General features: G+C 35.0%; 1 protein-coding gene across 1 annotated transcript in view; it reads left to right on the top strand.

Moving 5' to 3' along the window:
• The window catches only part of LOC107729797 (uncharacterized), a 15,106-nt gene extending 2,576 nt beyond the window's left edge, over positions 1-12,530 (top strand). Inside the window, exons 3-7 of the mRNA XM_016540499.1 lie at positions 1,599-1,771; positions 5,916-6,100; positions 6,216-6,357; positions 10,087-10,211; positions 11,814-12,530. Coding sequence (XP_016395985.1) covers positions 1,599-1,771; positions 5,916-6,100; positions 6,216-6,357; positions 10,087-10,211; positions 11,814-12,530 — 1,342 coding nt within the window. The remainder of the gene's footprint in view (positions 1-1,598; positions 1,772-5,915; positions 6,101-6,215; positions 6,358-10,086; positions 10,212-11,813) is intronic.
• Positions 12,531-14,214: the final 1,684 nt, after the last annotated feature.

Genomic DNA, 14,214 nt, shown 5'->3' on the forward strand with positions numbered 1-14,214 from the left:
ATATATTAATTAATCAAAAAATATATAACATATATGACATTATCATATTAATATTCTATTACATACAGTATATTTTAGTGTAGTTTATGTATTATATTTATATTATATATATATTATTACATATACTAAAATATCAATTGCATACGTGTTTGTACATATGTAAATAATAATAATAGTATTAATAATAATATACATAATTATCCATGCATATTTTAATATATGCAATAGCAATAATATTTTTAATGTTGATTCTTCTTTTTTTTTCAGTTTTTCCTACTAAAATGACTATATTGTGATAAACAACATACATTTTTTCACACCATAGAAGATTTTGGTACAGTAACACTGCCGAGCGCTACTGAGAGAATTAATAGGGCTTTGACACAGTACTTTGGATTAACGAGAGCAATTTATTATAAGAAAAACACAAAGCACTGAAGTTGAAGAAAACGCACACATTCGACACAGTACATTGCCTCTGATTTTCCTTCTCTTTATTTTCTATCTTTCCATTCGTCCAGCACCTGTATTTTTCATGCTAATGTCATACCCGTTCACATGATATTATCATTTAAAAAAAAACATCTGAAATAATTAGTAGCGTTTAAAATATATAATAAATCAGTTGGCCATGGGTTTAATGCTTTCCTCTCAGTCCTTCGGTTTTCTGTGAATAACACTGTGAAGTCTGTGACTCGTGACTTTGGTGAAGGACGCGCTGTGGTCAGCCGGCTGTCAAACTCTGAACTGCAATTAGAAAGCAGCAGGAAGAAGCTGCGTCTGCGAAATGTTGCCGGCCCTTTCTGGCCTTGGCACCGAATCTTCCGCACCAGTCACAGTTACGCTTTACAGAGAAACTGATGGGGGGAAATAAATGTGATGGGAACGGAGGGAGCAGCAGTGCATGCTGGGAGGGTCAGTGTGGCAGACAGACGGATGACGGGATGAGAGAGGAAAGCGTCAGAAGCTCCAGATAATCCCACATCAGTCCAACCTCTTAACCTCTCCACCCATCGGTTCATATAGGAGCTTTTGAGCTGTTTTGAGCTGCTCTTTGTTTTGTGTTTTTGCTCAGTTATTCAGTAGTACAGTGTGTGTGTGTGTGTGTGTGTGTGTGTGTATTGTAGCAGTTGCTAGTTAGCTGCTTTTTATTGTTGAAATGGCTACCATTTATATTTTTACATGTAATTGAACAAGTTCAACAAAAACAAACCGTTTTTGCGCATTACAAACTCGTGATTAAGGTAATTACACAGAGAATTTGCATTTATTGACTTTATGACTTGATATGGGTATGACTGTATTTATGACTTGATGAGTTGTTCCAAAGATAACAATGAACGTGCAGATGTAACACATGATATGATATATGCACACAGTAAACAGGGTGTGTAATGATATACCACATGAAGAGCAGGAGAACTAGTATAGTTAGAATCTGGTTAGTCTGGTCAATTTAAAAGAGTTTCTGTGTGCACTCACTGTGACTATAATTAAACCAAATGAGTTAAACATTAAATGGGTGATGATTCATAGAGTCTGGAAGTTGTTCTTGAGTGTCTGTGTCGTTCTTCTGACTGAGCTCTGTTCTTTTGCAGTTATGGGAAACCGTATGAACCGGTGACGTGGTGCCAGAACATCTCCACTCCTGTTTGTGACATGACGGATGTGATGACCCATGTGATGAGCGATGTGACCTCTAAATATCATGCCAAGGTCAGCGCCAGTGGACAGTGCCTGGCTGAGGTGATGTTCAAGCCGTTTTGGCAAAGTAAGTTATTTTGGACTTCTTTCTTTAGCTCAAATTTGAGATCAAGTTCACCAAAAATGAAAATTAGCTGTTAATTTACTCACTCTCAGGTCATCCAAGATGTAGATGACTTTCTTCTTCAGTAGAACAGAGATTTTGAAAGAAGATTTTTAGCTGAAACCGTGGTGCTTGGTGATTCATAAAATGCAAGTCAATGGCTACCGGCATTTTAAGAGTCAAAAAATCATATCAGGCAACACACAATGAATCCCTGTGACTCCTGACGATATACTGAGGTCTTATGAAGCGAAACGATCAGTCTGTGCAAGAAACTGAACATTATTTACTACATTATCACCTGTAATCCAGAGCCTCAGGCGAACGGTCCGGAGTGATGTCCCGTTCACAAACGAATCATTCTTTTTAATTAACTGGATTGAACCAGTTCAAATCAGATCAAACTCGCTTTCAGACTCGCATTTCTGACTGGAAATGAGCCGAAATAGAGACGTATCTGATCCTATGATGAATGAATCATTCCAGTTCCTCCAGCAGTCACTGAACTGAGAAAACCGTTCGACTCAGACCGAAGACCGATGAGCTGCTGATATGAGCATGCGTGAACTGAACACTTGATGAAGGTGTGAAATGAAAGATTTTATGGTTTCTCATTGTTTATGTAAACAGATGAGCTGATGAAGACTAGTTAATTCACTTTATATGCTTTAGACATGTAAAACATTTCACATCATTATTGGGTGCTTTAATAATATAATCGTGTATACGTTACGTCATTGCATGATTACGCAAATTAACTGAAATGAACTGTCCAAAAGAACCATGCAGTTCACAGAAAAGAATCAGATTTCCTGTTCGCCTGAGGCTCTGGATTACAGGTGATAATGTAGTAAATAATGTTCAGTTTCTTGCATAAACTGATCATTTCGCTTCATAAGACCTCAATATATCGTCAGGAGCTACGGTGTTAATTTTGTGTTCCTTGATTTCCTTTTTTTGACTCTCAATAATGATCAACTGCTGACTTGTATGGCGATTAAACCGTTTCAAAAGTAGCACACTTAAAAACCGCACTTGCAAGGGAGCATTTCTGCACTGCGAGCGCAGAACATTATCCGCACGCAAAAAATGCGCTCTCGTGAAAACGGCTTGCTTGACCTGCTCTACCATAGATATGTATACACAGATGCCTCATTAGCGACTGTTTCTATGGGCTGCTATTTGTAAGCCGTCCGCCATATTGGAAGGGTCAACTTGACATCATTTACCATAATAATCAATGAATATTCGAAGATGCCACAGTCCTTACACATCTATGGTTCCGCCCCTCTCTTGCATTCTCACCTGTGAAAGGTTGTCCTGTTTCTTCGGGAATTTCAATCCCGGCGGTTTTTACAACCATCGGCTGTGCAGGATTGTGGTGCCTTCGAATATTCATTGATTATTATGGTGAATGACGTCAAGTTGACCGTTAAAGATGGCAGACGCGTCTATGTGCTTGGAGCTATCGAATGAGGCATCTACCTACACATATCTATGTGCTCTACGCCCTCTCAACTGCTCAACCCCTCAACGCACGTCAAATTGACTTTTGAGACTTTGGAGGCGGGGAGCAAGTGTCAGATGTTTCCGTTTCTGTGATTGGTCACTTTCAACAGCAATTGTTAAGTCATGAACCAAGGAATAGTTTTTTATGTTTTTATTAATCATGTACAAACAACATGGCAACACCAATACATCTTTGCTTTAAAATATAAGGAACAGGTATGAAACATAAGGAATAGTCTATTCAGAGCCATTGAGAGAGAGAGTCGCATCATCTCCATTCACTCCAATGGACAAGTTTTTTACAGAAATGGCGGATCATGGAGCCTCTCAATAGTTCCCGGAAGTTCGCGCCAAATACTATCAGAGCTGTAGAGATGCAGCAAAAGAGTCCGCTGTGATGAACTTTTAAAAGGTAAGACATTTACAGAATAAAACTGTATATTATCAGCACAGCGAATCAAATTACCTTGTGCATAAAAACATTCTAGTAGATTATTGCCCACTTAATTAGTAGATTTAGAGGACGTTATTCATTCTCTTAATGCAGTTTCATCCATTGTTGTGTAATTAAGGCTTTTAAATGTGATTTTTGCAGGGTGGGGAATTAAATGGTAGAATTGGATTGATTGCAAAGGAAGCTGATGCACCTAAGTGAGAATGAAAAAGGTTTAAAATAGGAGAGCAGTTTTCAATTCAGATTCATACTAGGCTAAATTACCCAAAAATGTATTATATACCACTACTGTATTATAGGAGTAATCACCGTAAAGCTGTACTTTATTACTGTATTTTATACTTAAATGTCTTAGCTGTAGAAGCACAGTGTGGTGGAGGAGCAGTGATGCCACAGGACTGATATGTGATGAAGCATCACTTAACCGTTTCTCCTGTGTTTTTCCCTTCTCTATCTTGCTTTCAGAACAAGAACCACCAGAAGATTCCTGTAATGAGACATCACACTCACAATGAGGCTCAGCTCACTGGGTTTTGCAAGTCTTTCCCTGTTCTTTGTGTCTTTGTGAAAAAGTGTAAATTCCCAAGTATGGTTACATCATTTTGTAGTTTTAATCTATAGCTATATTTAGATTGCTCCTGCAGACTTATCCAGCCACTAACAAAGACTTCAGATGACCAGCACCTGAGAAGAGATGACGCCAACCCTTGAGAGGACTTCAGATGATGCCAACTCTGAATAAACATTCAAAACTGCCCAATTTTCTGTAAAGCTGCTTTGAAACATTGTGTATAATAAAAAGTGTTATATAAATAAATGTGAATTGAATCAAACTTGATGCATCATTTTTTTCCTCCTCTCTGCGTCATTCAGGAAACCATACATGCATACTAATTTCTGTGAGTGACTGGAGCATTCCCATGCAGCACAGCAAACCATAGTGGAGACTATACAAGTATAGTGTATAGTATACAAGACTATACACTATATCAATCCATTGCTGTAAATAAGTGCATAACAAAAGTCAACATACATAAAATTGAATGTGTAAAAACAATGTTTTAAATTTGAATATAGTTATATATTAATAATTGAGGGGGTGCACAAGAATCGAAAACATTAAAGAAGATGAATTTTCATTTAATTTAATCTTAAAATTCACTTCTTTAGGATGATTTTTCTAAGACAACACACTAAACACCGTGTCATTAAGATTAATTAGGCCCTCAGTTACCATGAGATTAGTGACACCACAATGAACATTAAAGGGGTCATATGATGCGATTTCAATATCTCTTGATGCAGCTCTTGGTGCATAAAGAAGATCTGTAAAGTTGCAAAGACTAAAGTCTCAAACCCAAAGAGATATTCTTTATAAAGTTAAGAGTCAACCACGCCTACCTAAAACGCCTCGTTCTAACACGCCCCCACATGTCTACGTCACTATGTGGGAAGATTTGCATAACGCCGCCCAAATGTTCACGCAAAAAAAGAAGGCGTAACTTTTATTCTTGCTGTAGTTTTGTTGTTGGGGACCACCATGTCTGTGAAGGCGCTGTGTGTTTCGCTGGCCTTCCAAAAGAGGACGATATCCGCTTCGTCATGCCTAGAGCCGCTCACTCTAGGCCCCGCGGCCTCCGCTCACTCAAGGCCGCGGTGTGTGATTGCACTTGAATAACATGCAAGTTTAAGAACATAAAAATGCATATATTTCAAAACAACAGCAATCATGGTCTTTAACCAAGATAACTTTAGCCTAAAGGCAGGTAAGGGTATTTGACCACATTAATCCTCAAATATTAGCAGATTTTATCTTTTAAAAACAACATTGATCTACATGTACATACTACATTGTCCACTAATTACCAAAAACCGCAGTTCTCTATAACTCAGTATTTCAATGGCCTTCTATGAACTTCCTGGAACTATCTGAAGTCTACGTGAATCACGGGACGATCAAGCATTTTGAACTTCTGTTGGCGCAGCTGACCAGTCACAGGAGCGGAGACATCTGACACTTGATCCCCGCCTCCAAAATCTCAAAATTTGAGAGAGCGTAGAGGAGCCAAGTTTTACTTTATGGTTTCTCAAAATCTGTTGTGTCTCATCTGTCTCTCTGTATCTGTTCTGTTTCACTCGTTTCAGCCACTTTTGCAGCACCACAGCTGTCAGTAACGTCAAACCAAACCCATCTGAATGTGACGGTTTTGCCGCAGATGACCGCTTGGAGCTGCTCTATTGAGAATATCAGCTTTTGGGGAAAAGGTTTCCAGAGGCCCTCCGTTAAGTACACAGTTCGCCTGACACATCCTGAATCATTGGCGGGAAAGGTTATTATTCCTGATTCTCCTTCAGCTGTATATATCCAGTTCCATTATTATTAGTTGCTCTCTCCGTATTGTCCCCTCTCGTTCAACTAAACGTCTGTGTTATGTCTTTTTGAAGGTATTTGAGGACACGTCTCGCTCAGTGTTTATTTGGCTTGTGGAAACAGACGAGCAGTACTGTGGTGATGTGTTATATACGCTCACACATCCCGGTCGGTCCAGTCCCAGTGAAAACGCCTCCTTTTGTGTGACTGTCTCAGGTGATTCACAGTTTGTGCTCGTGTAGAAAACTAGTCCTCACTCCACTGACTGAATCTGAACACCCGTCATTTAGGAAAACGGTTCATGTTTTCAATGTTTTATTGTTTCCCTTCATTAATACCCTAATTAAATCTACAATTTACACATATTTATTGTTTTATTTATTCATTCATTCATTTTTATGCTTATTTTTTTTTTGCTTATTTATTTTTTATCTATATTTTATTCATTTATTTTATTTTTTTATTTTTTTAGACATTAATGGCTAGTATATAGAATGCAAAATAATGATAGCAAATGAGACAGTCATTTTCTGTTACTATTATGTAATAGAAAATGTGCACTATATACCATTGGCAACTATTCATTTATTCATTCATTTATTAATTTTTATTTTTTTACTTATTATTTATTTGTTTACTTATTTTATTAATTTGTAAATTTATTTATTAATTTGATTGATTGATTGATTGATTGATTCATTGATTCATTGATTCATTCATTCATTCTCTTAATTAATTAGCTTATTTGGTTTTTATTTACTAATTTTTATTTCTTTTTTTTACTTAGTTATTTTTTATTAATAGTGTGTTTTATTTTTTTTAATAAATGGCAAGTATATGTACTTCAAAATAATTATAGCAAATGAGACAAAGATGCTGAAATTAAATGATAACCTATTTCGGTGTTTACTATTATATAACAGAAAATGTGGATTATTTACAATTGTCAACTATTTATTCATTTATTTTATTTATTTTTTTTTTTAAGACATTAATGGCCAGTATATAGAATGCAAAATAATTATAGCAAATGAGACAGTCATTTTCTGTTACTATTATGTAATAGAAAATGTGCACTATATACCATTGGCAACTATTCATTTATTCATTAATTTATTCATTTTTATTTTTTTACTTATTATTTATTTGTTTACTTATTTTATAAATTTTTAAATGTATTTATTAATTTGATTGATTGATTGATTCATTGATTCATTGATTGATTGATTGATTCATTCATTCATTCATTCATTCATTCTCTTAATTAATTTGCTTATTTGGTTTTTATTTACTAATTTTTATTTCTTTTTTTACTTAGTTATTTTTTATTAATAGTGTGTTTTATTTTTTTTAATAAATGGCAAGTATATGTACTTCAAAATAATTATAGCAAATGAGACAAAGTTGCTGAAATTAAATGATAACCTATTTCGGTGTTTACTGTTATATAACAGAAAATGTGGATTATTTACAATTGTCAACTATTTATTTATTTATTTGTTTATTTATTTATTCACTCATTCACTCACTCATTCATTCATTCATTCATTCATTCTTTTTTTACTGATTGATTGATTTGATTTGATATGATTTTATTTTTTACTTTACTTTACTTTACTTTACTTTAATGGCCAGTATAATGCAAAATAATGATAGCATTTGAGACAAAGTTGTTGAAATTAAATGATAACCTATTTCACAGTGTTTACTATTATATAACTGAAAATGTGGATTATATACAATTGTCAACTATTTTTTTAGGTTACACTTTATTTCGATAGTCCACTTTAGACATTCTACTAACTATAATTAACTTTGTAACTACATGTCAACTAATTCTCATTAATTTGCAACTACACGTCTACTAACTCTCAGAGTAGACTGTTAGGGTAGGTTTAGGGTTAGTAGAATAAGTTGACAAAGAAAGTGTTAGAAGATATTAAGCAGACAGTCTACTAATACTCTACTAACTGCTAGTTGACATGTAGCTGCAAAGTTACTTACTGTTAATAGAATGTCTAAAGTGGACTATCGAAATAAAGTGTAACCCATTATATTTCATGTTAAATGTAGCGTTAGATATGGGCGTCGCTGGGCCATTTTTAGGGGGGGGGTTATAGCCTCAGTCCCCTTTAAATTTCATATGAAAACAGCGGCAGGCTCCTCCCCGTCTTTCAGCGCGTTCTTCAATCTGCAGAGCGAGAAACAGAGGACAAGGTGTGTGTTTATCGATTGATTGTTATAATATCTGCATCTGTGCAGCTCTTTGTCATAAATACAGTTTACAAAATATCACGGGGGAGCAATCGGTTCCCCATCTACTGTAAAGTTTTCGCTGTGTTCCCTCATCACACTACAGCTGTATCCTCCAGTGAAAATTATACTCTTACATGAATGCATACTTTATGAAACGATCATGTTGCCATTTTCATTTGAACATTTTACTTTTAATATAATAAATATTACAGTGAATGTGCAAAGAGCTTGAGCTAAAGGTTGAGCTGATACTTGAGCTAAAGAAAGAGGGTTGTACTAGAAAAGCAAATAGTAAAATGTTGTGTCTGTAACTACAGTAAACAGGTGTGTGAGAGAGAGATCAGGAAGACTTGTATTTGGCTTATTCATTACTCAGATGTTATAGCCATCTATGCAATACAGTGGAATACTGCAATAAGTTTAGTATACCACCCTACCCTATTAGTCAAACATTTTTTATTATAATTTTTATATTATTATTATTATACCCTCATTGGGGCTGAGCACCCCTAAAATGAAAATCCTAGAATCGCCCCTGCTCATTGTGTATGTCTTTTGAATAACTATTGAATAGTTCATAGGTTTATAGCTGTGTTTGGTATGCACATGCTTGAAAATCTATGCTTAAAACTTTTCTATCCATCAATTCTGTGTCAAATATATTACATTCTTGTTATAGAAATCATGTTCAAATTACTCTGCAAGAGCGGGAAAATTCGGACCATGTGACTAATAAGATAACATGTTGATTTATGTATTGGGAGGAGAAACATAGTAACACCCCGAGCTAAGACAATGTCAAATTGGTCAAGACACCATTTGGGATGTGTCCAACAGCCGAGTTTAAAAATTCAGGACACCAATAAATTTTGCGTTTAGCCATGCTTTTTGCCACCACTGCTTTTTGCTGCTTCTTTTGCCACTGCATTCTGCCACTGCTCTGGCTTACATGCCAGCTGCTTCTCTTTACACCATGAGGAGAAAATCCATCTTGTCTCATCACCTTATTCTCTTTGCTTCTTTACTTCAGGTCTTTTCCGTTGAGAGTTTTGTGGGGTAGGTTTAGGGTTAGTAGAATAAGTTGACAAAGAAAGTGTTAGACGATATTAAACACAGTCTACTAATACTCTACTAACTGCTAGTTGACATGTAGTTGTAATGTTATTTACTTTTAGTAGAATGTCTAAAGTGGACTATCGAAATAAAGTGTTACCTTTTTTTATTCATTTATTCACTCACTCACTCACTCACTCATTCATTCATTCTTTTTTACTGATTGATTGATTTTATTAGATTTTTACTTTACTTTACTTTACTTTACTTTACCTAAATGGCCAGTATAATGTAAAATAATGTCGAACTTTAAAATAAGGTCGAACTTTGTCTCATTTGAGACAAAGTTGTTGAAATTAAATTATAACATATTTCACAGTGTTTACTATAACATAACAGAAAATGTGCATTATTTACAATTACCAACAAATAATTAATTTTTTTTTTTTTTTTTTTTTTTAAAGAATGGCCAGTATGTATAATGCAAAGTTATGATAGCAATTGAGACAAAGTTGCTGAAATTAAATAAAACCCTTTTTCACGGTGTGTTCACAGCATTATATACGATTGCCAGAAGATTTTGTAAGTGACACTAGACTGAACTTCATATTCATCTGTAATTTCTGTGTCTTTCAGCACCTAATTCCTGGTTCCATATATTAATATGGCCTGGTCTGCTGGCTCTGCTGCTGCTGATCATCCTACTCATCATGCTTTGCCAGCTGTCTGTGAAGATAAAGCCCTCCTTACCGGAAGCGCTGGTAAGTGATTGTGTCATATTAGCTGTGGGAAATTCCAGGTGAACATACTTGAAAACATACTTGGAATCGACTCCCGTCTTACTGGCAGTGAAAAGTCCTGTTTGACAAGAGCGTCACGTTTTTCATAAGCTCCTGAAGGAATGCGTCTTATCTGCACATTGCTCTTGGCAACACAAAATGAGTTTATCATGTCGATTATGGTAAGCACAAACATCTGCTGCCAGACCAACAGACACGGATTTTCCTTAGAGCACTTCAGCGTTTTCATGGATTATTTACCCTGTTTTGGAATTTGAGATATTACTTTTTTTAAAAGTCTTATCCGTTTGTGATGTGAAAAGATAAATCATGCATGTTGATGTTTGCTCAGTAAATTGGCTCAGTTTGGGTTCTTGCGTAACCTCATGTTGATTAATCAAGTCAATATTGGACTTCATTGACAAAACGTCTTTCACTTTTACACTTCCCCATGGACTACGACTCGTTTGATGAATCAATTCTGCTTCATTCTGTTTCAAATACATAGAATCTGGAATCAATGTGTTCTTGAAGTGTCCTCTGAGTAAATATTTCAATAGTTTAACAACACATTTGCACATTTGGTTAATGGTCACATGACATGCATTAACCACTGACTTTTTTAGTGTTTTATTTATTTATTTATTAGGGTTTAATTAATTGTTAGCATGTTTTATTTTAAAATGATTTATTTTAATTTTACATTTTTCTAATTTAATTAGTTTTTAGTAAGTGTTTAGTTTTTTATTTTTTTTATTTTTTTTACATTTTATGATTTAATTAGTTTGTAGTGTTTTGATTGCAATGATATGTTTTAATTTGACATATTTCTGATTTAATTGAGTTTTAATCAATTACATTTTATTTTTTATTTAGGTTTTATTTTATTTAAAATTTTATTTTTATTTTTTAAATACTTTACTTAAATTTAAAAAAAATCTGATTTAATGGACTTTTAATAGGTGTTTTATTTTGATTGTTTTTAAATGATTTATTTAGATTTTACATTTTATGATTTATTTAATTTGTTGTTTAAAGTGTTTTATTTTGATTGTTTTTATTTTACAATATCTTAATTTGTAATTGATTTTTGAGTGTTATATTTTGATTGCTTTTGTTTTAAGATGATTTATTTTAATGTGATATTTTATGATTCAGTTGATTTTAGTAAGTGTTTTATTTTGATTTTAATTTTAAGATGGTTTATTTATTTAAATTTTACATTTTTATGATTTAAATGGTTTTCAGTAAGTGTTTTATTTGAATGGTTTTTATTTTAAAATGATTATTAGCTTTTCATCAACTCAGTTAAAAGTGATTAAACTGACCTAACGTCTCAGTTTCCTGGTATAGACTGGTGTCCCAAGAATTTACTTAAAAATATAAATATATATTCTAAATACCTGATAGGCTACGATTCAGTTCAAACTTTGGAAAAACTGCATAAAACTCAAAGAAGATGAAACAGTAGCTAAACATAAGAAATATAGATCATTTTAATTTTAATGAAATAAACAGCATCTTTTGAAACCTTGTCACCTAACAGACTAAATGATGAAGCTCTCTCCTCTCTATGTAAAACAGATCCTGCAAAAGATCAGCAGTCTTGCGTTTTATTCAGATTCCCGGGATGACACATCTAAAGTGGAAGTGTGGTCCGGATTTGATGAGAAGCTCGAACTGCAGGCTGTTTTTGCGCCACGGAACTCAGAGATCATGGGTAATGAGGCTTCTTATGCATCCCAGGAGCACTGTGACCATGAGTGGACACGCAATCAACCGGACGTCCCGGTCCAGAACAGCCCAGGGTCTTCTGTGCACTACAGCACGTGTTTGCCCGGCCAGATCTCCATCGAACTATCATCCGATGACACGACAGATGAAACCAGCTTGGATTCATTCGGTCCAGAGTCAGAGTCAGTTTTAATAGGCCACACTGAAAACAGCAGCGGGCCACTGGTGGTACCGGTTAGACCGGCTGAAAATGGTGAGCTGCAGTTTCATGACCGTTTGTTCCAGCATGACACTGGTCAAAGTTCTCCAGTCCCTTCCCAGGATTCAGAAGGTTTAACTGGAGAACGTACTCCTTTACTATCTGAACCCGTTCAGAACAACTCATCCGACCTGCCTGTACACGTTTCTGACGTTGTGACGTCAAACTACAGGCCGAACTGGCCGCCGGGGATCCCTCTGGAGGGACAGCGAGACCAGAGGACTTATGTTATGAGGACAGATCACCTGCAGGACACAACTTACCTGATGAGGACCTCATCGATGAAGAGGAACCTAGACTTGGTGTGATCTTTCTGGACAGATGGATGGTGGAGATGCAGGGATTATCTTTGCCTTGCAACTAATAGAGTTTCTTTTCCTCCCAGTGCTCATCTGAGCACATTCATGCAAGATAAAGAGATGTTTGAAGATCTTCTGTAGGGTTTCGCCAGCTCGTTGCATAGGAAGTGGCGCAAGTTTGACAGTTCGTACAAACGTTCAGGCGTACAATTTTCACTAGCGTCACTTAAGGGTCGTTCCGTGTGAAATCACCCAAATTTCAGAAACTTCCCCAGCTAAAATGTTTGATTTTGTTTATTTTTTTCTGAAAGACAAACATAAATAGTTATGAAAGCCAACATATTAAATGCCACAAATTAATGTTTACTGAGTAATCCATTATTTTGTTAGTTTGGGAGGCAAATTACAGGTGGGGAAAAATGACTTTAGAAAGATGGCAGTATCATGATGTTACTTTTACACAGATATCGGTAGGTCTATTAGTAAAATCAGTTGACTTTAGCAATCTTTGTTGCATTATATGCCAATGGTGACCATTCAAAAAAATGGGGAAAAAAGCACTTTTTGTGTTTTTTTCCAAGGTTTGCATGCCTGTAACTCAAGAAGTATTAAAGATATCTTAATGTTCTTTTAGATGTTGGTCCTTAAGAAAAGTTTCTTTTGTAATTTTCATTTTTAAGGCCCTTTATAGTTCAATTCCAGAGATATTGGGATCTCAATTTGGCTCCATGAGTAAATTGTTCAACTCTACACATTTTCAGTGGTCAAAATCCAAATGTAAATACAAAATAGTGGATTACTTAGTGAATATTCATCCATGGCATGTTATATTTTTGCTTTCTTCCATATTTATGTATTTCTTTCAACCGGGGGAGGGGGGACATTTTTAGCTGTGGACCTCTGGTTGAGTTGACATGTAATGACCCTAAAGGAAATTTCAAAAGCAACAAGTGTTTTCAAACTGGCACTTTGACTGAAACTAAGCTTGTCTGTAGCATTGCCATATTCACATTCAAGTGTTGTACTTTTTATTTGTCATATGTCTGTTTTAACTTATTGGAAAATTAAATTAATGTATAATGCATGATTCATAATACACAATGCATGAGTCCAAATGAAGACAAATACCTGAAATACATGTCATTACTGCATTGTAGCATTTTCAAAAACATTTTAATAACATTTTCGGGTTTGACAGTGTTTGTTGCGCTAATCTGAATTACTTGAAAGTCAGCATGAAATGGCATTCAAAACCAGTTTATCTTCTGATGCATTTCAGTAAGTATGTTTTTTATGTCCGTTTATAATCCGATTGATGACTCAATTGACCGAAAATCCTTCATGTAAACAACTCCGTCGATCTGACTGAGCTCGAACCGATCAGATTAATCGGTTCTGTTGATCGGTTATATCTGAAATAACCGATAAACAGTAAAAAAAATAATAATAATAGGCATGTAAATTCAGCTGTTTTCTCAGTTGAAAATCCCAGTATTGCATTGTTTATGGTTCATATAAACAGAACTTTCAGAATCTGAAATCGGATTGGATTCATTCTGACTGATGAAAATGAGTGCATGTAAACATAATGAGGAAAAAATGGAATGCAACATTGACTGGATCATAAAATGATGAGAGGAGTGGAAATTTAGGAAATTTGTTGTTTTTGTTTGTTTGTTTGAATAGCATGCAG

Source organism: Sinocyclocheilus rhinocerous, unplaced genomic scaffold, assembly GCF_001515625.1.
Source record: "Sinocyclocheilus rhinocerous isolate Xijiao unplaced genomic scaffold, SAMN03320098_v1.1 scaffold1510, whole genome shotgun sequence".
NCBI classification, from domain to species: Eukaryota; Metazoa; Chordata; class Actinopteri; order Cypriniformes; family Cyprinidae; genus Sinocyclocheilus; species Sinocyclocheilus rhinocerous.